The sequence below is a fragment of the Centruroides sculpturatus genome, unplaced genomic scaffold, assembly GCF_000671375.1.
Source record: "Centruroides sculpturatus isolate CEXI.00-Female unplaced genomic scaffold, Cexi_2.0 scaffold1, whole genome shotgun sequence".
Taxonomy (NCBI): domain Eukaryota; kingdom Metazoa; phylum Arthropoda; class Arachnida; order Scorpiones; family Buthidae; genus Centruroides; species Centruroides sculpturatus.
Window position 1 is genome coordinate 722,518 of NW_019384326.1, and position 24,414 is coordinate 746,931.

Here is a 24,414-nt window from a genome sequence, read left to right on the forward strand (position 1 = left end):
TGCTAATAGAATATACAGTAGAGCGTCGTTTATCCGAATCAATTGGGGACTGGGGTTGTTCGGATAACCGATTATGTACGAAAAAATATATTTACCTATCCCGTGTTGAAATTTTTTTCCGTTGCGTGTCGCTTTGCGTTGAATTTTCGTCGATGTTAAGCCTAATGTAAACTTTTTAAAATAATAATCGTGGCTATTGTATCGTTAAAAATGATTTCTTTATGTTTTACAAACGAAATACATACATTGAAAAATATAAAAACAAATAAAAATTATACTTTAGGCCGACTGGAATTCTTTCGGATAACCGACGTTTCGAATAACCGACTTTCGGATAAACGACGCTCTACTGTATTATTATATAAAAAGTGCAATTTTTTTTTCATAAGTCGAAAATTATTAATTAATTAATTGTGGGTAGCATTCCTAATCATCTGGATATAAATCTTTTACGGGAACAAATGAAAATGATATATAATGACGCTGAAACTGTTTGCTGTTTCGATATTGCGTGCTAGTTCCATGCAAACGATCGAAAATCCCTGTCATACCGTAATTCTGCTTGAATCTGTAACAAAGAAAAATTTATGAAAGTAGTAAACTAGATAAATATTCAGAGAATGAATCATGGCACTCACTTTAAATGATGAAAGTTGTGCATTTCACACGACGGAATAAAAGGAAAATGATAACCAGAATGATCATTTATAGTTGATAAAACGGCAATGATGTACCATAATTGGTGACTTACATAATGAGATCCCATAAGAAGAGGACCCATAAAAAGTGGAATCAAGTTTGATAAAACATGTTCGACTGGATGACAATACATAGCTGATATAGCAATTGGTGTAGTACATTCGTGGTGTTGCTTATGAATATATTTATATAGCTTTGGTTGATGCAATAACCTATAAAATTCCAAAGAAAAGATTATTATGAGAAGGCATAAAGCTTAATATTATTAAGATTATAAAATACAACGCCTAGGATTATTGTTGTTTTACAACAATACTTGTAAAGTAGTATCACAATGATATATTACTCTACTACTTTATTGATAAATCTTTATATGACGATAAAATTTTTAAAGTTTTATCAATTAATCCCTATTTTTTAAGATATATACTGATAATATTTATTGTCGCCATGCAATTCAGAAAACTAATAAATAAATTACTATAAAACTATAGATAAATATTGAAGAATTATTGCAAAATGAATGTAAGATTGTGAAAAATTTCCATAAAGAACTTTAGAAATCCTTAAATTGGTTGAGGTAGTAAAAGCTTCAGGCTGATGCTAATATCTGGGATTCGTGAGGTTTCTAAACCCAGACTGTTTTCATGGTCGGATGTCGGGCACAGAACGTATTTTCGTATAAAACAAATAAGCTATAGCTTAGAGTCTTATTCTATTCCAAGACAATTTATACATATTGCCCATTATTATTTGGAAAAGGAGGAACGGCTTCCTGTATATTGCAGCATAGGGTACAACAAGACTAAATGATTCTCTGGTCATCACCAATTCCTCTTCACCCGGCCGCTACCATTGTGCTATGGTGAATCCATAATAATCACGAGGCAAATATCTTCCCAGTGCTCACGTGCAAAATGGGTTAATCATTCTGTAATTTCAATATTATTTGAGAATATTTTAACATTACTATATATATAATTTTCCTATTAACACTTTCCTATTCCTACAGAAATTTTTATACGAAGGACCTTCCTATAAAAATTTCCCCCTAGTTTGATGTTAGACACGCGAAAATAACTCAGAATATACTACGCAGACATTCTGTTACTCGATTCGAACCCGAGTCTAACTACAGTACCAATAGTCAGTGAATTTATCCAGTTGGTCCACCAGTACCCAAGTGATGGCCAGATGGCTGAGCAATCAACGTGACACCTTATCGCTGTGAGGAGCCGGAACCACATCCGGACGAGTCAAAAACTGCAGAAATTATTACGGGTTGGTCCGTTCGGATATGTTGGACCTTACCTTTCATCAACCAGTCACCCTATTGTGGCCTGGCAGAGCCCGTAATGGACTTACTAAAACGGCTCTCCCACAGAGCAGAAAGGGAGGGTTTTTACAAAAAACCAGTGGCCAATTGGATAAAATCACTGAACACTGATAGTTGGTTCAGTATGTTCCGATGTAGTAAGCAATGCAAAATAGTACCGTACATTTATTAGTTCACAGATACTGAACACTTTGATATTTAACATGTAAGGGGATGATCCATTTACGTGTATCCGTTAGTACTTCACCAGAGCATTATTTCGGAGAGCGCTACATCAAATTTTAACTATATTTATGCGATTCTTACCAATGTGAATAGAAAAATCCAATTTCATAAACCGCTGTGAATATCAAAATTTCAAATGCAATCCATTGCAATGGTGGCAATATGATCCAATTGTTGATGTTTCTCCATTTTACCAATTTATAAGCAACAACGTTAAATGGAATACCAACAAAAATTTGATTAAATAAAACTTGCTTTATGATACGATAAATTCTCAATAATTTCACCTGGAAAAGAAAAAGAAATGTTACATTTAATTACATTTTATTACGAAGAAGAAATTAAATATGTTAATAAGTTCGACGTAATGAAAACTATAAAAAATTAATTTTATAAAGTAGTTAATTAGCATAACTGTAATCAATTTACAGGATAATTTGAAGAATCCTGTACTCTGTAGCGAGTCAAAATACCCGGTTTTCCTGTTACGTCTAGGAATGTGTAGAAGAGGCCCAACGTCCAATAAAGTGCGGTTGTTATAATAAATGTACCTATATAATATACAAAATTAAATAAATTACCTAAAGTAAATAAACTAGCAATAGCTACCTACTCCAGACCATAAGGTTATATTCGTCTTCATTAAAATATTCAAAGATTCGTTCCCATTTTTCTTGACAAAGGTTTTGGAAATTATTTAAATAATAAAGCATATTCGTAGAGCAAACTGTTTAAAAGTAAACAAAAACAGAAGCGAAAGATAATGTAAACGTATTAAAATTAATTGTATTTTAAAAATGCAAAGATGATCCAAAACTTAGGCACAATTCAAATTCATGTCACAACGAATTTTCATTCTAAATATACGCGATTTTCACAGAAGTACTAAGAAAGACACTGGATTTTTTAAGTACAAACATTTTATCCACAATTTACGTACAATTTCTGACACTTAGCGGAGTTTTTGACACTAACGCCATTTGATGTCATAAAAAATAACGCTATGTGGACCCACTAGTGACCAAGCGGTTTTGTTCCCTGAACACTGGGAGTTCGGTCGTGGGTTCGCGCCTCGCCCGGACAGGCTGGCCACGTGGAGTTTTCTGGGTTTTCTCCACGTCTATAACTCTTGAATAGGGGCCAGTTACTCTTAAAATATCTCCCAAAAAGTATTAATCCCTGCGTAACGATCATCATAAACGCATACAACTACAATACTATTACATGACAATTACGTCACACTTTACCACGGGCGGTATTGCCTAGAAGCTTATGCCCAACTAGATGATACAAGACAAGGCACTATGTGATTTTTTTTAACTCTCTATTCCGTGGGCAGTAACAGAGCATTTTCTAGCAAGCTCATTATTGGTTCGGTCAGGCCCGCAATGGGACTGCCGGATGGCAGAGAACGGGATCTGACATATCCGGATGGACCACTCCCCGAAAAATTCCTGTGGTTTTTCAATCCTTTCAGATTCGATCACAGTTCTCATAGCAGTAAACAACCACCTTAACCTCTCGGGCATTCCGATGTCAAATCATTACGTGATGTCACAGAGGCAAAAGTGACTTGTAAAGGAATCTTCTTAAGACCATGCATTACAAATGAGTATCAGTCAGTGGCAGAAATTGCAACTAAAATTTACATAAAATGTTTGTACAGTACTTCAAAAAAGTCTAGTATCGTTTTGAGTATTTTTGTGAAAGTTTTATGAATTTACAATTCACATTTTCTGAAATTGAAGTTTTAAATTTATGCCTGACTTGTCGATCATCTAGTTATCATTTATATAATGTTTTCTTACATATTTAACAATAATACATTAAATTAAAATGAGTTCGCGCCTCTGTAGATATGCAAAGGCGCGAACTCATGAATACATATGCGAAATTAATTGATAGAACAATGAACAGATATGTGAAATTAATATGAAATCTATCCGTTTAAAGATGAGTAAAATGGCATTGTTTTTAAATATATAATTTTAGCATAAAATAATTTATATATTAAGAGAATATTTGAAATATTTTTAGAAAAACAAAAGCCGAGGTCACACCTTACAGTTTCGAGCCACTCAGGCAAATGCAACCGCGATGGCTTTTCCAGATAACTTGTAAACCCCTCCTAAAACCCGCCGAGACTGCACAAGCTCAACTGGAAACAAAAGGTTTGTTTTAGTAATAGCAAATGCGCATCCAATCAGCCACATTATTCGGGCACATCACACGGTGGAAACTTTGAAAATAGTTATTTACAAATTTGAAACCGTGTATTCCTGTTTTCTCTATTTCTCCAGCACGATGAAGTGCAATAAATCAGACACTAGGCAGTTTTTTTCATTCCTTATTTATTCCTTTTTTGGTTGATACACGTTTCGGGTTAATTTGAAAATAGTTATCATCATGGTGAAAAGTGAGAATACCGGTACAGCTTTAGAACAAGCTTATTCAGGTTCACGAATGCCTGCAGTGTTTCAATTCTTCGTTTTATCGAAGAAAAGATAAAAGAACACAGAAAGTACTAAGCGAAAGTTTTACCATTGAAAATACCATTTTTAGATTTCTGGATATAAAATGTTGATTGTTTTTAGTTTAGTAACGACAATATTATTTTAAATATAGATACAAAATTAAGTGAAAGCTACTATCATCTGCGAACGACATTCCTTCGGATTAAGAAAATGTAGAAGACAGCAAACAAAATGGATGTTGATTTATTAAAAGGTCATGTGTTTCCGAGTTGCAACGCCAAGGAGCCACGACAAGACACGTGCAACTCACGCTTGTTGCAATTGCCTGAGCGACGAGAAATCGCTAGGTGTGACCATTGCTTAAAATGACAAGATAGTCGAAGTAGTAAAGAAGTCAGCCTGACAGTATGTAAGACCGGGGTTCGGTTTAGGTCAGGAACTTCAGCCGTCTTTTTTATGGGAAAGATATGTCTCGGATATGTTGAGTTCCACTTCTCACCAGACAGCTGTCTCCATTGTGAGCCTGATCGAACCCACGATAGATATGACTTTTTTTCTCGTTTTATGGCTGTTAGCCCTGTGAGCACTAAGATGGTCTTTTAATCCATATCCATTGGCTATGCCCACAATAAGGCGACCGGATGGTCAGAGATGAGGCCCGATATATCCCGGACAGACTGCCCATGAAAAATTTCTTTGGGTTTTTTGACCTGTCTGAATTTAGTCTAAGATCCTGAAAGCGGGTCGGCCGTATGGCCGCAGTGGCTTGGCTTCGGCTTGCCACTCTAGATAGCCCGGAATTGACTGTCTGATTTTCCACGAGTGTTAGCGTTTTCCGGGACTTTAATGGCTGATCATCCTCTCAGATCAGCTATAGATCATTGCCTTGGTAAGCCATTACACCAACTAGCTAATCTAATATAGGCTTATCTAAGAATTAAATACCTGCTCCAACGGAAGTTTGCATTTCGTGGCGGCTGCTGAAGTTGAAGAAGTTGCGACGGCCCTACCCGATAATCCACAGGTAGCAGTGAATTATCAGGTAGGCGGGAGCAGGGTCTCCCGCCATGAACTTCCGGTCGACCTCGGCACAATGAGTTTTTTCAGATCCCAGTGTTAGATGATTCTCTCCATAAATCCATCATTCCCAGAGTGGTTAAGCTAATATTTTAACCGCTGGGCCAATTGACCATCCCTGTGAGCACTAAGGAAGCAGTTTGATGATGGGCAAGGCGCCACCATTCTACTCTGAGGGGCTACAAATCGAATCCAAGCGAGCAGTCCTAAGAATTTTTCATGGACAGCCAGAACCACAGAGAAAGCAACTAGGTGGAGGGACGAGACTCGGAATATCCGAGACTTAACGCCCATGAAAAATTTCTGCGGTTCAATCCCGGGTTCTCCGAGGATCCGAGGACGCCTTAACAGTATACAGCCGTTGCCCTGATGGCATTAAGACTATTTTTATCCCACCCATCGGACGGCCGAAAAGCTGAGGCAGTTAGTCATCAGCCTATAGCTACGAACGACTCAGGATTGAATACTAAAGATCGAAAAACACCCCAGGAATTTTTCGGGGAATATCTGTCTCGGATATGTCGGACCCATCTTTCATCATTCGACAGCTCCATTGTAGGTCTGGCCGAATCCAAGACGGCCTGAAAAGAAGCCTTAGTGCCCACAGGGTGAAAAAAGATTTCAGAAGAAGCATTTGGAATTTTCTTCTTAAAAACAATTGAAAGGTTGAGGTCTAACTCTCGTGTGCGTTGAAAATGAATTAACAATGCCATACTTGTATTAAATATATTGTATCTAAAGACAATGAAAATTCCTAGGGTTTCGTTGTAGTATTAATTGAAACAAAACAGGTATTACAAAGAAATATGAAAAACTAGCGTACACACTTTCACAGTATCTCAACTTTTAGTAAAAAGGGTTGAACGACTGTTCACACGATAATTCAATTATTCTAAATAGAAGCTTCATTGTTTTCAACAGTGACTACTTCTTTCGAAAGCCATTAACAGAAGAATTCAGTATATTATAAGTCACATTGTTATCACTCTGTGTAGATCTCTTACTATGTACTGTATTAGAATTATGTACTACATAATTCTAATACAGTAGTTTAATTAAGTTTCTTAAGTTTAGCATCACTCGCGATTTAGTACTGATTTTAGAGATAAAGGAATGATGGCGCTAAAATGAAATTTGGCTATAGATATTTTTTTAAAGCATCATTTAATTATTTTAATAACTAATAAATATCGTTTATCTTAAAGTACAGTACGTACAGTACCTTAATATATTACTGTAATAGGTGTACCATAAAATACCTTAACACAAGGTAAGAATCTAGCAATAATTCTATACCAAATAGCAAAATGAAAAAAAGAGAAAGATCAAAATGGCGTATACTTCACCTGAATTTACATGTATGCTAGTGAATATTCTTCTTTAAGTGCTGTTATAATACCTAATTGTTATATAATGACACTGTTTATACTGTGATCTTGTTTATTTCAAAATATTGAATCTTATACGTAAATATCTCACCCTATTTATTACCAAATCTGATATATAACACGGGTTAATGCCCTTTCAAGTATCACGTTTTGTGCATAATATAGGAATCTGTTACAACATCGAACTCTCTACAGCTAATTGAAGCTTATTCCCTCACCTGGTCGTCTTTCATTTCCCCTGTGTTATGGAATGAGACGTCCTCTCTGTAATATTCTATAGCAGTGTTTCTCAAACTGGGATACGCGAAGCATTTCTAGGGGTTACACGAAAAATAAAGTTTATCTGTAATAACTGGCAAATATAATCAGCAATTTTTTAATCAGTAATCCTTTCTGCTGATTTTTCAGTTTATCTGTAGGCGATTCATAATTTTCTAGGCCATAGTCTATGAAAGCTGCTAACTTTGATTCTTTACGTATTTTGATGTTTTATACAATTTTGCAAGTTCAGTTATTTCAATTTAATGAGTCAGCCTACAGCTCTAGGAGATCCGGAATCGAATCCGGGTCCACCGCGAGTGGTCAGTGGTCATATACAACCGGATTAAACCTAAAACAACGCCAGCGGGCGCTGTGATTCGTCTAAACTTGTCACGTGTATAATTTTTGTTTTTAAGGAATCTGATATCACCCAAATGTTTACAATTTTTTTAATTACGGATTTTATATTAAACTGTTATATAAATATATGTGTTTCATGTGTTAAGTGACAAACATTTTACAGAATTTCAAAGATTTAAAATTCGAAACTATTTTCAATTCATGGAAACTTATTTAATTTTTGCACTTATAATTTTCACGAATAACAAGAATGGAGCTTTCGCCAGTGGACTAGTGGTGAACTAGTGAACAACTGAATTAGAGAAACCAGTCGTGCGGTCGGGCCTCTCCAACGCCCGTTTGGAAACGCCCGTTGGAAAGGCCTCTCCAACGCCCGTTGGAAAGGCACGACCTCACGACTCCGGATTTCACGACTGCAAGGTGGAGTTTTTCAGGTTTTATTTACGTTTTTAACACTTAAACAGAAGTCAGTGTTATGGGAGGTATCGCGCACGATTGGAGTAGCCATAGACCAGCTGCGCTTACAGACTATAAAAAGGGAGGGGCACAAGCTATAAAAAAGAATGTCATACATTATGCACGAAGCTTTAAACTTATTTAACATCGGATTAGCGCTTCCAACAAAGTGGCACTAATTACAATCGAGATTTGGCCTTGAAAACAATGAACATTCATTATTTTCAAAGCTACATTTTGGTAAGCATACGACGAAGAGACCTTAGGCATATATCGTTTATTAATTTCTTTTATATTTGCAGAATAGGCTTGAAGTCGTGAATCTTCTGTTGTTCGTTTAAAATAGAATTCGGTGTTCTCTTGGAATTGGGAAAAGGGCAACCCGGACAAAAAGGGTGCACATACCCCCAATGCCCCAATGTACTAGCATCCCTGCCATAGACAACTAAATGTAAAGTTAATTTTAAAAAAAGTGCTTCAAAAGTGAAGAATAGGATGAACAAAAATGAATTGTATATAACTAGTTGATTTTCGTAATATATGACAGAGTTTATAAAATGCTTTCTCAAATTTATACCTGAAAAGTATCTTTATCTCATTTCATTGTATTTACAAAGAAAAAAGTATTTTGGTTTATTAATATTATTTACTCTTCTCATCTTATTGGGCACCAACAAGGCCCTTTTATCAAGCTGTCATAAATTCAACCAGACCCAAATGGGGCAGCCGGGTGATGACGGACGGCGCCATGTTCCCACGTTCCCTCGATTTCTCACGGTTGGTTATGATGACGTAGCTAAACCAACTATAGCAATGGTGGAGCAACAAACTATGGGGTGACCTTACTGGGAGTCAGAAAGTACGCAGTATTCCTCACAAAAAAGGTCTCGGGTTTGGTTATATTTTGTACAGCAACGCGACACAAGAGAGATCTGCTGAGAAAGTAGTACCTCCCGGGAGGTCTATTGGAAACTAGCACTTAGTCATGTGTTACAAAAGTGAAGAAAACTCGAAAAATATATGGCTCCACGTGGCTAGGCGCAAAACCAGTGTTCAATGGTTTTTATCCACTCGGCCAATGACGGGCACGAGTTTTTAAATGCAAACGGAATTAAATTAGCCATACTCTGTTGGCCATTGAATATATTTGTGGACGATTAAACAATTTATTCTTGTTAAAACATTAAACGATGATTCATGGTGCTACAGAACTCCTTGATACCGAAGCAATCAGTTGTACTAAAGAAATTCTTAGATAAGGCACTATTAATTAAACCAATTTCTGTTGCTGAGGGTTTGGTTTTTATAATAGTTTAATTATAAAGTCATCCATTATTGTACAAGTAATGCTTTTTGTTTTAAACACCGCCGTGTGGGCATTAAGATGAACTAAAAGTTCATCTTAATGCTCACACGGCGTGTGTTGAAAATAATGGATTTTAAACACACTCTGGCGAAACTCATAATGGATTTTAGCAAATCCATTATGAGTTCGCCAGATCCACAATTGATCGGCCGAATGGTGAGAGATGGAGTCCTCACTACCCGGTTACTCTACTGTGAGCCCCATAAATAATACAATATGAGACATGGACAATTGATTCTTGTGAGGAAAAGGTGGAGAGAACGGTTGCCAGATTTCTGCGATTAGATTAAAATCCCCAAAATTTATTATTTAAATTAGAATTGATTTATTTGCGAAAACACCGTCCACCTCTAAGCTGCACTGTTGTTTTCTTCAGGGAAGTGAAGCATAAATGAATACAAAATAACTCCCACCAACGGACATATTTTAATATTCCCGCGAGTGACCGTTTTTCACAGGTTTCAATGTATGTCCAACTAGAAGTTTTATACTATTATTAAGAAGAGAATAAACAAAAGTTAATTATATTTTTATTTCTTCCGTATTCAAAAAATTCATTTAGTCTGGGGCTTGCATAGGAGGAGCATTGATACTATTAAATTTTTATGGTAAGAGGTGGAGAGGGTGGGGAGATAGCGGAATGTCATGTATTTCGAGAGGGGCAGGACTTAATAAAGATTTTATTCGTTATTAATATTTACACTCTTTCATAAAATTCATCCCCATCCTGAAAATTAAGTTTCTTACTATTTTATAGTAATTAAAAATATATAAAATGTTTTATAACAAAATATGATAACAGATGGCGCCACACACAAATTTATTTTTGCTTAATTAATAACATAAAAGTTTTTTTCTTAATAAAAACTTATGACAGCCAGAAAACTTTACGTAACTTTTTTTTGCTGGACTTTTAATTTAATTCTTTGTATTTATATAGCATTTATACACTTTATATTCGGCATCATCTTCTTTATCTCTGTCTTTTCGTACGAGAAAAAGGGATTTACATGAAAATTCTTTGAAGCAAGAAGATATCAAGATGAGATTTTTCAGGAAGTTTAAATAAAAAAAATAATAAAAATTCTTCCTATTGAATCGTTACAATCCTATTTATCTGGCGATTTCTTTATCTCTCTTCATTTCCCTCGAGAATAAACGATTTTTATCACAGTTAAGTTGCTTTCAGCATTCTTTATCTTTCATCTAAAGTAAAGCAGAAGAACAAAATGTCTTCTGACAAATTACAAACTCGAATTGGTTTAAAGTTAAATCTCAAAATACCTGAAAATCTCTCATATTTTAATTAATTACAAACGGATCTATAAATTCTTAAATAAATTATTGTCTGTCGTTAATCTCGAAAACGAAGTAGTAGATGAAACAGGAGAAGAGATATAAAAACTTTAGGAGCAGAAGGCCCTGATTAACTATATAGGAATTTCTAGTCTAAGACGAAAGACAAGTTATTTCAATTGAATTTTTTTTTTCTGTAAAGAGATACATGACTACCACGACTCTGTTGATGAGAGGAAAAGTATAATTTATAGAGGAAAGCCACTACTAATTTGAGATGGAGAGCATATATTTTAAATTAAAAGAATAAATTAAAATAAATTAAAAATATGATTAAAAATTGCAGCCGGCATTGTGACGATGTCACAATAAATAATTGTTCGTATTTAATAATTTTTGTGTAAAAAAATGAAGTTATTTATTTTTCAATATCAAATTAGAATTTTAGATTTTCTTCAATTTTTATAATTAATTGTTTTGTTTTGCTATTTATTTTTTGTTTAAATTCAGCTTGAGAGAGAATGAGACGGTCCTCGGGCCACTCAACGAAATCTGAACTCCGGACTCGAGTGAGTCTCGCCGAAAGCTAAGAAAATATATAAATAAAATCAATAAAACAAATAAAAACATTCTTGAAATCATTTTCGTATTCTGTTTTTCACACAAAGGTCTAAATTTTGGGGCTGTAAATCAGATACCTAATCATAGAAACTAGTTAGAGTTGGGCCCTCTATAAAAAGTATTTTATATAATAATTGTACACCATTTTAAACATAGCTCAGAGAGANGACATCGTCAAAATTTCCAAATAATAAAACATGCCAATGTAAATTTTTCATAATAAACGATAAAATAACATTACTAATGTTTGGTGAATATTTTATAAGATGTAATTGTATGAAATGTAATAATAAATAAATATTTATTTTGTAGAATTTGTATGTTTTAAAAAGTTATCTGAAAATGTAAAATTCCCAAAAAAGGCTTCTACGGGAGCAGCTGGATATGATCTATTTTGTAATAACAACTTTGAAATTAATCTAAATGAACAAAAACTAATATTTACAGATCTGGCAATCGAAATGCCAAATAACTGTTAAGCTAAAATAGCTCCAAAAACTTCTTTATCTTTAAATAATATTATAATTAATGCGAATGTAAGTAATTGTGACTCCTGCAGAAACATCGGAGTCCTAAATCTGTAATATGTACTCAAGTATTCAAATAAACAAATAATATATTAAAAAAAAAAGTGTTTATTTCTTTGTAGACAATATACAACCCCCCTTTGACTGAGAAACTTTCTAGTCTTCACCATTAGAAGAACGTACTATTCGTCTCACATTTATTATACAACATATTAATTATACAAAATGGCATTTAATTTGCCAATATCAGCTATTAGATGAACAATTCCTAATCGATTTTTCCGACCATCTTCATTGGAATAAAGTTGCCGAATTCCAACCTCTTTCGGATAATTTTATTATTCTTTTCATAAATAAGTTTGATATAAAAAATTTTTTTAAATACAGTAGACCCCCTATAATACGGTAGATACGTTCCGTTTTATATGAATTCCATGTTTTACGATCACTTAAATGCATGAGCCAATCACAGCCCGGCACGTGTGTAGTTTACGGACTACGGCTGTTTGAAAGGTTTTTTCCATAAAATTAATCGATTCTAGACTAATTTGACTTAACATTTCCAAAACACGTATAATTTTTTGGGAATAATCCATATAAACTATGCTATAAACAAAAAATCGTAGGATTACTTACCGAGTGTGCACCGTTTGACGACGCCATTGCTTAAGCTTGTTTTCGTCGCGGAGTGGCTCATCGAAGTTATTTTTCTGAGAAAAATTCGCTGAACTTTGGAGACATCATTAATATAAATATAATTTTTATGAACGTTAAATAATAAATGGTTTTTAGTAGGTTCGCTGCTCGTTTAAACTCAACGGTTTGTGCAATATCCGCTATTGGTCTAGATTCGACCAATCCTGTCGCGACACGAGTCGGCTATGACGTTTTACCGAATTATACGAGTCTCTTTTAGCGTGTTTATACGAATACGGTCGCAATTTTTTCGCCGTATTATACGAATCCGTATTATATGAACCCGTTTTATAGGGGTCTACTATATTAACAATTAAAAGTAACAAGTTTACGCGAATTACAAAATTACCCAAATTGGAATTTTTTCCCCGTTACCAAAAACTTGACCAACAATTTATTGATGAATTTCAAAGTTAACTTTCTTGGTGTCACACTTTAAAATATCAAAAATTAGATCGAGATTATATTGTCAGCAATGGCTCTAAGAAGTAACTAAATGTTAAATGTAAAAAAGGCAGAATTTATTCATGTACTTACTCAGAAATATGTCACGCTTTAGATAAAGAAAAAGTGGAATGACGAACCATTTCTCTCCATCTTTCCTTGTCATGAGCATTCTCAGATCAGTTCCAATCCAGTTCTTGATATTATCCCTCTATCTCTTCCTGCCTCTTCCTCATGGTCTTTCTCCCTCTACCATTTCCTTTATCACTGTCTTCATTAATTGACCTGAAGATCCCCTGTTCAAACGTCTGACAAATACAGATTTTCTTTGCTTAGCACTGGTCATTAATTGTTTTCCTTCATCAAATCTCTAAAGTACTTCTTCGTTTGTAACCTTCTCTGTCCATCTTTTTTAGGCACCACATTTCTACTGAATTTATTCTGTTTTTCACTTTCTTCGTGATAGACAAAGACTCATATTCACGCCAATGTAAATTTTTCATAATAAACGATAAAATAACATTACTAATGTTTGGTGAATATTTTATAAGATGTAATTGTATGAAATGTAATAATAAATAAATATTTATTTTGTAGAATTTGTATGTTTTAAAAAGTTATCTGAAAATGTAAAATTCCCAAAAAAGGCTTCTACGGGAGCAGCTGGATATGATCTATTTTGTAATAACAACTTTGAAATTAATCTAAATGAACAAAAACTAATATTTACAGATCTGGCAATCGAAATGCCAAATAACTGTTAAGCTAAAATAGCTCCAAAAACTTCTTTATCTTTAAATAATATTATAATTAATGCGGGTGTAAGTAATTGTGACTCCTGCAGAAACATCGGAGTCCTAAATCTGTAATATGTACTCAAGTATTCAAATAAACAAATAATATATTAAAAAAAAAAGTGTTTATTTCTTTGTAGACAATATACAACCCCCCTTTGACTGAGAAACTTTCTAGTCTTCACCATTAGAAGAACGTACTATTCGTCTCACATTTATTATACAACATATTAATTATACAAAATGGCATTTAATTTGCCAATATCAGCTATTAGATGAACAATTCCTAATCGATTTTTCCGACCATCTTCATTGGAATAAAGTTGCCGAATTCCAACCTCTTTCGGATAATTTTATTATTCTTTTCATAAATAAGTTTGATATAAAAAATTTTTTTAAATACAGTAGACCCTTCCCATAACACTGTAGATAATTCAGTGTTATATGAATTCCATGTTGTACGAGTCACTTAGATTTTACAAATACGTGTGTCCGGCTGTGAACGGCTCACGTATTTGTAAAATCTAAGTGACTCGTACAACATGGAATTCATATAACACTGAATTATCTACAGTGTTATGGGTGGGTCTACTGTATAAAATTATGTCCATTGGTGGGAGTTATTTTGTATTTATTTCTGCTCCATTTCCCTGAAAAAACAACAGAGCAGTTTAGAAGTGGCCCTTATTGAAAGTTTGACAATATTTTAGTGTGAAACCCGCATTGGATTTTATTCAATTTGTACTTTATAATCGTTTCTTAACACAAGAAAAGTAATTTATTTATAATTTTACACATAATTAATAAATCAGTAGTGAAATTTCTTCCATTTTAAATCTCCATTATACGTAACCCAACTAAAATTAATTGAAAGCTGTGTACGACAATACGACATAATAATAATAATAATGTATAAAATTCAATTATAATAACGCGTAATTTACCCTTTGGCGTTTTGTAATTACAAAATGCAGGAAAAGAAATTAAATTTTCCATAAAATTTGAAACAATTGTTTGACTTCTTATCATTTTCTAAAAAGGGGAAATTGTGAATTTCTACTTATTTTATTCCACTTTTTTCCGCCGTTTTGTTGCCTTCTCGCCTCAAAATCATCATACAACGTAAATTTTGTCATCATTTATAGGGAGTAATATCAATATTTATAGAAAAAAAAATCAATTCAACTAATGCTAATTGTGATGATGAACATTATCAGTTTTTGAAAACCAAATTCGTAAAGATTAATAACCAAATGTCAATTTATTATACACATGTTAATAGCAGTAACTTCGTACAATTCAGTCAGTATAATTGTAATTATTACCAGTAATAACACGCTAATAATTAGTAGCACGTGAACGATGATAATATTAAATTCGAAAAAAAAAATTGAATGAAGTTTTGAAGTGTATATTCATGAATAAAAATGTGAATTTTCCGACCTTAAACCATTATTTTAGATTTAAAACCACGATAGATTATTCAAGGAAGGGTACTCGAAAAGTTTTCATTGCATGTTAGAAGGATACGAAGGACAGGATCTTTATGATATTATCATGTCACTCCTCCAATGAAATGTTCCCTTGGAATAATTTAATATATTCTTTATACTTTGGGTTTGATGGAACGGCCTCACTACACTACCAGGGTTCCTAAATGAGACCGAAAACCTTTGTATGATTATTAAATCTAGTGATAGAGTAGGTACTGACGTTTCTGTGTGAGTTAACTGGGTTGTGATTAAATGAAAATATAAAGATACGTGTATATATAAAAATAGATATAAAAATAAACCAGCAATGAGTTGCTCAACTTTCCCGGCAACACTTAAAATTTTGTTGGCAGACGCCATCTGTTTTTATTTTTGTTAACAAACTTTTATACGAGTATTTTTATCTATTGTAAAACACCAGAAAGCTTAATTTGGAGGGTAGGGATGAGTTTTATATAAAAAAAAAAAAATTGTACGTGCTAATAACGAGTAAAATCGTTATTAAGTCCGACCTTATCGAAGATACTTTTGTTTGTTTAATTATGGCAACGCAACACTCGGGCGATCTGCCTAGGAGAATGCCTTCCGGGAGGACTTTTTAAGGGAAATTGTACAGTATTTAGGCTTTACAGACGTGGAAAAAACCCAGGAAACTCCACGTGGACAGCCTGTCCGAGCGAGGTGCGAACCCACGACCGAACGCCCAGTATTCAGGGAATGAAGACTGCTTGGCCACTGGTGAGTCGTCACCGAAGATACACAGGATCCCATTATCCGCTAGTGCTTACCCGTGTTTAAAACAGATATGTAAAAGCGGCATCGTCAAAATTTCCAAATAATAAAACATGCCAATGTAAATTTTTCATAATAAACGATAAAATAACATTACTAATGTTTGGTGAATATTTTATAAGATGTAATTGTATGAAATGTAATAATAAATAAATATTTATTTTGTAGAATTTGTATGTTTTAAAAAGTTATCTGAAAATGTAAAATTCCCAAAAAAGGCTTCTACGGGAGCAGCTGGATATGATCTATTTTGTAATAACAACTTTGAAATTAATCTAAATGAACAAAAACTAATATTTACAGATCTGGCAATCGAAATGCCAAATAACTGTTAAGCTAAAATAGCTCCAAAAACTTCTTTATCTTTAAATAATATTATAATTAATGCGGGTGTAAGTAATTGTGACTCCTGCAGAAACATCGGAGTCCTAAATCTGTAATATGTACTCAAGTATTCAAATANTTGTTGAGTGAATTACAATAGCACCCCCCGTACCATCGTCTGTGTGGGAACCGTCCGTATAAATATTGATACTATTGCTTGTTTGATTGTAGTTGTTGAGGGAGATTTCATAGTTTTTATTCCTTGCGGGATGTAGGTTTAATGGTGTCGTGATATCCAGCCCCTTTTCTGTGATAAGGGTTGACAGATTAGGAATGACATCTCCTACCACAAAAGGAGCTATCTTTTTGTCATAGTCTTCTTTAGTGATTTTCTTTTCGGCTAGCTTCCTCATATTATAAGAGATATACCTTTCTGCTATAAGTAGGTCCACTGGCATCAGGTTTGCTATTGCCAGGAGCCCGTCATTCGGGGCTGTCCTATACGCCCTTGCCACATAGATGGCCGCTAGCCTCTGAATTGATAACAATTTACGCTTAATATGAGCGTTTGACACCCTGTATCCCCAAACTTCACAACCGTAGGTGATAATCTGTTGGGTTACCGCCACATAGGTGGCCCTCCTGGCCCTGTAGCTCAGACCCCATTTATTACGGGCGATAGAGGNAATGCTTGGCTCTTTTAGAAACGTCAGCGCAAGAAGCGTGAGCTCAACGGAAACAATTTATGCACCGTAACCAGTCTTTTCCAGGCTTAGATCGAGAAAAAAAAATCATCGCAATATATGCATGGACAGTCTTCTTCATCATCTTGAAAGCTATCAAGAAAATTTTTTTCCTCGAGTAACTTTTTAGTAATGTTTCGTCTCCTTTTCTCTGGCGGAGCTTTGGACACACATATTTGATTTAATTGCCTTCATATTAGGAGTAGAAGTTAAAACTAAAGAGGTTTGTCGAGTCACGTGATTCGTTGCAAGTTTTTTGTTACGTGAAAGATAATATGTTTGTAAATAAGATGTAAGAAAGGAAATAAAGTTTTATACTAAAATTTCTTTTAAACAATAATGAAAGACTTTGGAAGACATTTTTTTATAATTAATGAAACGTTAAGAGGTTAAGCTAAGTTCCTCGACTAAGCTCTTATGCACTAAATGACAAGTATGTCATTATGTCCGTTGCCTATGTATGTCGTTTTGTTCATATAACGTTATAAATGTTTTATAACAAAATATGTCCACAGATGGCGCCACACACAAATTTATTTTTGCTTAATTAATAACATAAAAGTTTTTTTCTTAATAAAAACTTATGACAGCCAGAAAACTTTACGTAACTTTTTTTTGCTGGACTTTTAATTTAATTCTTTGTATTTATATAGCATTTATACACTTTATATTCGGCATCATCTTCTTTATCTCTGTCTTTTCGTACGAGAAAAAGGGATTTACATGAAAATTCTTTGAAGCAAGAAGATATCAAGATGAGATTTTTCAGGAAGTTTAAATAAAAAAAATAATAAAAATTCTTCCTATTGAATCGTTACAATCCTATTTATCTGGCGATTTCTTTATCTCTCTTCATTTCCCTCGAGAATAAACGATTTTTATCACAGTTAAGTTGCTTTCAGCATTCTTTATCTTTCATCTAAAGTAAAGCAGAAGAACAAAATGTCTTCTGACAAATTACAAACTCGAATTGGTTTAAAGTTAAATCTCAAAATACCTGAAAATCTCTCATATTTTAATTAATTACAAACGGATCTATAAATTCTTAAATAAATTATTGTCTGTCGTTAATCTCGAAAACGAAGTAGTAGATGAAACAGGAGAAGAGATATAAAAACTTTAGGAGCAGAAGGCCCTGATTAACTATATAGGAATTTCTAGTCTAAGACGAAAGACAAGTTATTTCAATTGAATTTTTTTTTTCTGTAAAGAGATACATGACTACCACGACTCTGTTGATGAGAGGAAAAGTATAATTTATAGAGGAAAGCCACTACTAATTTGAGATGGAGAGCATATATTTTAAATTAAAAGAATAAATTAAAATAAATTAAAAATATGATTAAAAATTGCAGCCGGCATTGTGACGATGTCACAATAAATAATTGTTCGTATTTAATAATTTTTGTGTAAAAAAATGAAGTTATTTATTTTTCAATATCAAATTAGAATTTTAGATTTTCTTCAATTTTTATAATTAATTGTTTTGTTTTGCTATTTATTTTTTGTTTAAATTCAGCTTGAGAGAGAATGAGACGGTCCTCGGGCCACTCAACGAAATCTGAACTCCGGACTCGAGTGAGTCTCGCCGAAAGCTAAGAAAATATATAAATAAAATCAATAAAACAAATAAAAACATTCTTGAAATCATTTTCGTATTCTGTTTTTCACACAAAGGTCTAAATTTTGGGGCTGTAAATCAGATACCTAATCATAGAAACTAGTTAGAGTTGGGCCCTCTATAAAAAGTATTTTATATAATAATTGTACACCATTTTAAACATAGCTCAGAGCGAAGGTCTTTTATCTGAGTTCTTTTATAATTCTCTATTCTTTAATAGATTTTCGACTAAAAACCTATTAAAATTTATTTATTAAATCTAAAGCAACTCAATTTTTAATTATATCATATATTATAAACTAAAAATATATTTCCCAAAGAGAGATAATAAAATTATATTTTACACCTGATTATAGAATAAGCCCTAGTTGTTTATCCAACTTCTAAATTTGATTCCAGGAAATCATAGATTCAATAAGAAACAAATATTCAATTTTATAACTCTCAATATCCATCCTAATATTTTAAATTTGAATTTATATTTTAAATTATTTACTCAAGCATAAATTGAATATATTTCTTAATAAATAATTTATTATTAAAAAATTAATTAAATATTTGTAAACAGTTTCTTTGAAGGCCCTGATATAAAGTATTTTTCAAAAAATTTCTTTACATTTGTTATAAAATATATTTTAAATTAATTTTTATAGGTTCTAGAAGTTCAATTATAACTTAAATTTATTATAATTTAAGATATAATTGCATACTTGAGCGTTTGATAATTAAAATATACTTNTTACAATCCTATTTATCTGGCGATTTCTTTATCTCTCTTCATTTCCCTCGAGAATAAACGATTTTTATCACAGTTAAGTTGCTTTCAGCATTCTTTATCTTTCATCTAAAGTAAAGCAGAAGAACAAAATGTCTTCTGACAAATTACAAACTCGAATTGGTTTAAAGTTAAATCTCAAAATACCTGAAAATCTCTCATATTTTAATTAATTACAAACGGATCTATAAATTCTTAAATAAATTATTGTCTGTCGTTAATCTCGAAAACGAAGTAGTAGATGAAACAGGAGAAGAGATATAAAAACTTTAGGAGCAGAAGGCCCTGATTAACTATATAGGAATTTCTAGTCTAAGACGAAAGACAAGTTATTTCAATTGAATTTTTTTTTTCTGTAAAGAGATACATGACTACCACGACTCTGTTGATGAGAGGAAAAGTATAATTTATAGAGGAAAGCCACTACTAATTTGAGATGGAGAGCATATATTTTAAATTAAAAGAATAAATTAAAATAAATTAAAATTATAATTAAAAATTGCAGCCGGCATTGTGACGATGTCACAAAAAAATAATTGCTCGTTTATGAAATTGTATTGTTTTCGTTGTTAATAATGCAGTGATTAATTCAAACGCAATTGAATTTGATCATAAAAGAATATAAAAAAAATTTTAACACCATTTTTATTCATATAAATGCACTAAAAGATAAAAAAAACATTTCAACTTTTACATTATTCTTGGTATTATTCGACTAGAAATAAAAGCGTGGGGCTTATATTTACAAATATTGTCAGTTATCCTTTCTTTCTGAGAATTGTTATGGGCTTACCACGAGCGCGCCATGCTTTTATTTTTGGTCGCATAAAAGCATTTTTTAAAATTTTTATTTATTTTCTACTTATTTTTACATATGAAACACTGAATTATCGAATTTCTTCTTGGTTTAACCTTTAATTGGAAAGTGGGTAAAAATTAAGTTAGAAGATATCCGGACGGACAGACAGAGTAAGTTAATAAAAAAGTATAATAAAGGGAATTGCACTTAGTAAAGTTCTTAGAAATTTCATCAATGGAATAATATAAAAAATTGTAGAAAATAATGCATCATTAAGAATAGGGGCGCCTATACATAGGGGCACATGAAACATGTGCACCCCCTTTTCCTCATCCCACAAACAACAGAAAATTCGTGACTTCTAGCTTATTCTGCAAATATAAAATAAACTAATAATCGATATTTGGCCATCGTTTAATGTAACTTTGTCGTACGTTGACCAAAATCCCATTCCTTGTTTTCAAAGTTCTTCAACGAATACAACTATCCACCTTGCCACCTTCACCTCACGCTCCTCATTTCTCAATCTGATAAATGCGGAGGATTAAATTTGCATATTCAACTATCGATTACGTTCTTACAATAAACGAAATATTAGAAAAGACAATCAAACCCCCGATGTAGAGCTCTTCAGAATAGTGCCATCCTTGCAAATCGCCATTGAATACGTCTTAAAAACCCGTCCCACAGATATTAAATAAAAAAATAACCCTACGGTATTTGTGAAACGAACGAATTTTTGTTCATTAAACATCGTCATTATCAAATCTCTTAAATTTCAAACATGGACCTCGTTACTATCTGTAGTCTAATTCTTAAAATTCAATCGGCTTTTAGCAAGAGAGAAATTATTCATATTTTAATATTCATTTTACCCTTGACATTCGACAATAATCAATGTCAATACATCACTCGTTAAGTAATTAACTATAATAGGTTAATATTTAATTGTGATTTACGGTTTAAAATTGATTTAAAGAGAATATTTATTATTTAAAATGCAGTAAAAATCTGTATGTCATAAAGAGTTATTGTGGAATAAGAATATTGATTATTTGTTGCCTGCAGGAGTTGAAACTGTTTACACATTTGTGATTCACTTGGATTTTGTAATTACAAAATGCAGGAAAAGAAATTAAATTTTCCATAAAATTTGAAACAATTGTTTGACTTCTTATCATTTTCTAAAAAGGGGAAATTGTGAATTTCTACTTATTTTATTCCACTTTTTTCCGCCGTTTTGTTGCCTTCTCGCCTCAAAATCATCATACAACGTAAATTTTGTCATCATTTATAGGGAGTAATATCAATATTTATAGAAAAAAAAATCAATTCAACTAATGCTAATTGTGATGATGAACATTATCAGTTTTTGAAAACCAAATTCGTAAAGATTAATAACCAAATGTCAATTTATTATACACATGTTAATAGCAGTAACTTCGTACAATTCAGTCAGTATAATTGTAATTATTACCAGTAATAACACGCTAATAATTAGTAGCACGTGAACGATGATAATATTAAATTCGAAAAAAAAAAAATTGAATGAAGTTTTGAAGTGTATATTCATGAATAAAAATGTGAATTTTCCGACCTTAAACCATTATTTTAGATTTAAAACCACGATAGATTATTCAAGGAAGGGTACTCGAAAAGTTTTCATTGCATGTTAGAAGGATACGAAGGACAGGATCTTTATGATATTATCATGTCACTCCTCCAATGGAATGTTCCCTTGGAATAATTTAATATATTCTTTATACTTTGGGTTTGATGGAACGGCCTCACTACACTACCAGGGTTCCTAAATGAGACCGAAAACCTTTGTATGATTATTAAATCTAGTGATAGAGTAGGTACTGACGTTTCTGTGTGAGTTAACTGGGTTGTGATTAAATGAAAATATAAAGATACGTGTATATATAAAAATAGATATAAAAATAAACCAGCAATGAGTTGCTCAACTTTCCCGGCAACACTTAAAATTTTGTTGGCAGACGCCATCTGTTTTTATTTTTGTTAACAAACTTTTATACGAGTATTTTTATCTATTGTAAAACACCAGAAAGCTTAATTTGGAGGGTAGGGATGAGTTTTATATAAAAAAAAAAAAATTGTACGTGCTAATAACGAGTAAAATCGTTATTAAGTCCGACCTTATCGAAGATACTTTTGTTTGTTTAATTATGGCAACGCAACACTCGGGCGATCTGCCTAGGAGAATGCCTTCCGGGAGGACTTTTTAAGGGAAATTGTACAGTATTTAGGCTTTACAGACGTGGAAAAAACCCAGGAAACTCCACGTGGACAGCCTGTCCGAGCGAGGTGCGAACCCACGACCGAACGCCCAGTATTCAGGGAATGAAGACTGCTTGGCCACTGGTGAGTCGTCACCGAAGATACACAGGATCCCATTATCCGCTAGTGCTTACCCGTGTTTAAAACAGATATGTAAAAGCGGCATCGTCAAAATTTCCAAATAATAAAACATGCCAATGTAAATTTTTCATAATAAACGATAAAATAACATTACTAATGTTTGGTGAATATTTTATAAGATGTAATTGTATGAAATGTAATAATAAATAAATATTTATTTTGTAGAATTTGTATGTTTTAAAAAGTTATCTGAAAATGTAAAATTCCCAAAAAAGGCTTCTACGGGAGCAGCTGGATATGATCTATTTTGTAATAACAACTTTGAAATTAATCTAAATGAACAAAAACTAATATTTACAGATCTGGCAATCGAAATGCCAAATAACTGTTAAGCTAAAATAGCTCCAAAAACTTCTTTATCTTTAAATAATATTATAATTAATGCGGGTGTAAGTAATTGTGACTCCTGCAGAAACATCGGAGTCCTAAATCTGTAATATGTACTCAAGTATTCAAATAAACAAATAATATATTAAAAAAAAAGTGTTTATTTCTTTGTAGACAATATACAACCCCCCTTTGACTGAGAAACTTTCTAGTCTTCACCATTAGAAGAACGTACTATTCGTCTCACATTTATTATACAACATATTAATTATACAAAATGGCATTTAATTTGCCAATATCAGCTATTAGATGAACAATTCCTAATCGATTTTTCCGACCATCTTCATTGGAATAAAGTTGCCGAATTCCAACCTCTTTCGGATAATTTTATTATTCTTTTCATAAATAAGTTTGATATAAAAAATTTTTTTAAATACAGTAGACCCCCTATAATACGGTAGATACGTTCCGTTTTATATGAATTCCGTGTTTTACGATCACTTAAATGCATGAGCCAATCACAGCCCGGCACGTGTGTAGTTTACGGACTACGGCTGTTTGAAAGGTTTTTTCCATAAAATTAATCGATTCTAGACTAATTTGACTTAACATTTCCAAAACACGTATAATTTTTTGGGAATAATCCATATAAACTATGCTATAAACAAAAAATCGTAGGATTACTTACCGAGTGTGCACCGTTTGACGACGCCATTGCTTAAGCTTGTTTTCGTCGCGGAGTGGCTCATCGAAGTTATTTTTCTGAGAAAAATTCGCTGAACTTTGGAGACATCATTAATATAAATATAATTTTTATGAACGTTAAATAATAAATGGTTTTTAGTAGGTTCGCTGCTCGTTTAAACTCAACGGTTTGTGCAATATCCGCTATTGGTCTAGATTCGACCAATCCTGTCGCGACACGAGTCGGCTATGACGTTTTACCGAATTATACGAGTCTCTTTTAGCGTGTTTATACGAATACGGTCGCAATTTTTTCGCCGTATTATACGAATCCGTATTATATGAACCCGTTTTATAGGGGTCTACTATATTAACAATTAAAAGTAACAAGTTT

General features: G+C 32.8%; 1 protein-coding gene across 3 annotated transcripts; it reads right to left on the bottom strand.

The window, feature by feature from the left end:
* Positions 1-292: 292 nt before the first annotated feature.
* Positions 293-7,182, bottom strand: LOC111627713 (fatty acid hydroxylase domain-containing protein 2-like). Of its 3 annotated transcripts, none has more exons than XM_023371344.1 (6): positions 7,158-7,182; positions 2,874-2,987; positions 2,690-2,811; positions 2,342-2,547; positions 639-911; positions 293-568 (listed from the first exon to the last, which is right to left on the bottom strand). In XM_023371344.1, the coding sequence occupies exons 2-6, from the start codon at positions 2,971-2,973 to the stop codon at positions 427-429; spliced, it is 843 nt and encodes a 280-aa protein (XP_023227112.1). In that variant the 5' UTR covers positions 2,974-2,987; positions 7,158-7,182; the 3' UTR covers positions 293-426. The 3 variants fall into 3 exon arrangements, with proteins under 3 accessions (XP_023227112.1, XP_023227108.1, XP_023227121.1); XM_023371340.1 differs by lacking the exon at positions 7,158-7,182 and adding an exon at positions 5,680-5,716; XM_023371353.1 differs by lacking the exon at positions 7,158-7,182 and having other exon boundaries at positions 2,676-2,811; positions 2,881-4,092.
* Positions 7,183-24,414: the final 17,232 nt, after the last annotated feature.

Excerpts from the sequence above, each read along its gene's own strand:
- LOC111627713 (XM_023371340.1), bottom strand. The coding sequence starts at position 5,701 with ATGCAAACTTCCGTTGGAGCAG. Across the intron at positions 912-2,341 it reads GGATTTTTCTATTCACATTG|GTTATTGCATCAACCAAAGC; the intron begins GTAAGAATCGCA and ends GGAATTTTATAG. Across the intron at positions 569-638 it reads CACAACTTTCATCATTTAAA|ATTCAAGCAGAATTACGGTA; the intron begins GTGAGTGCCATG and ends TCTTTGTTACAG.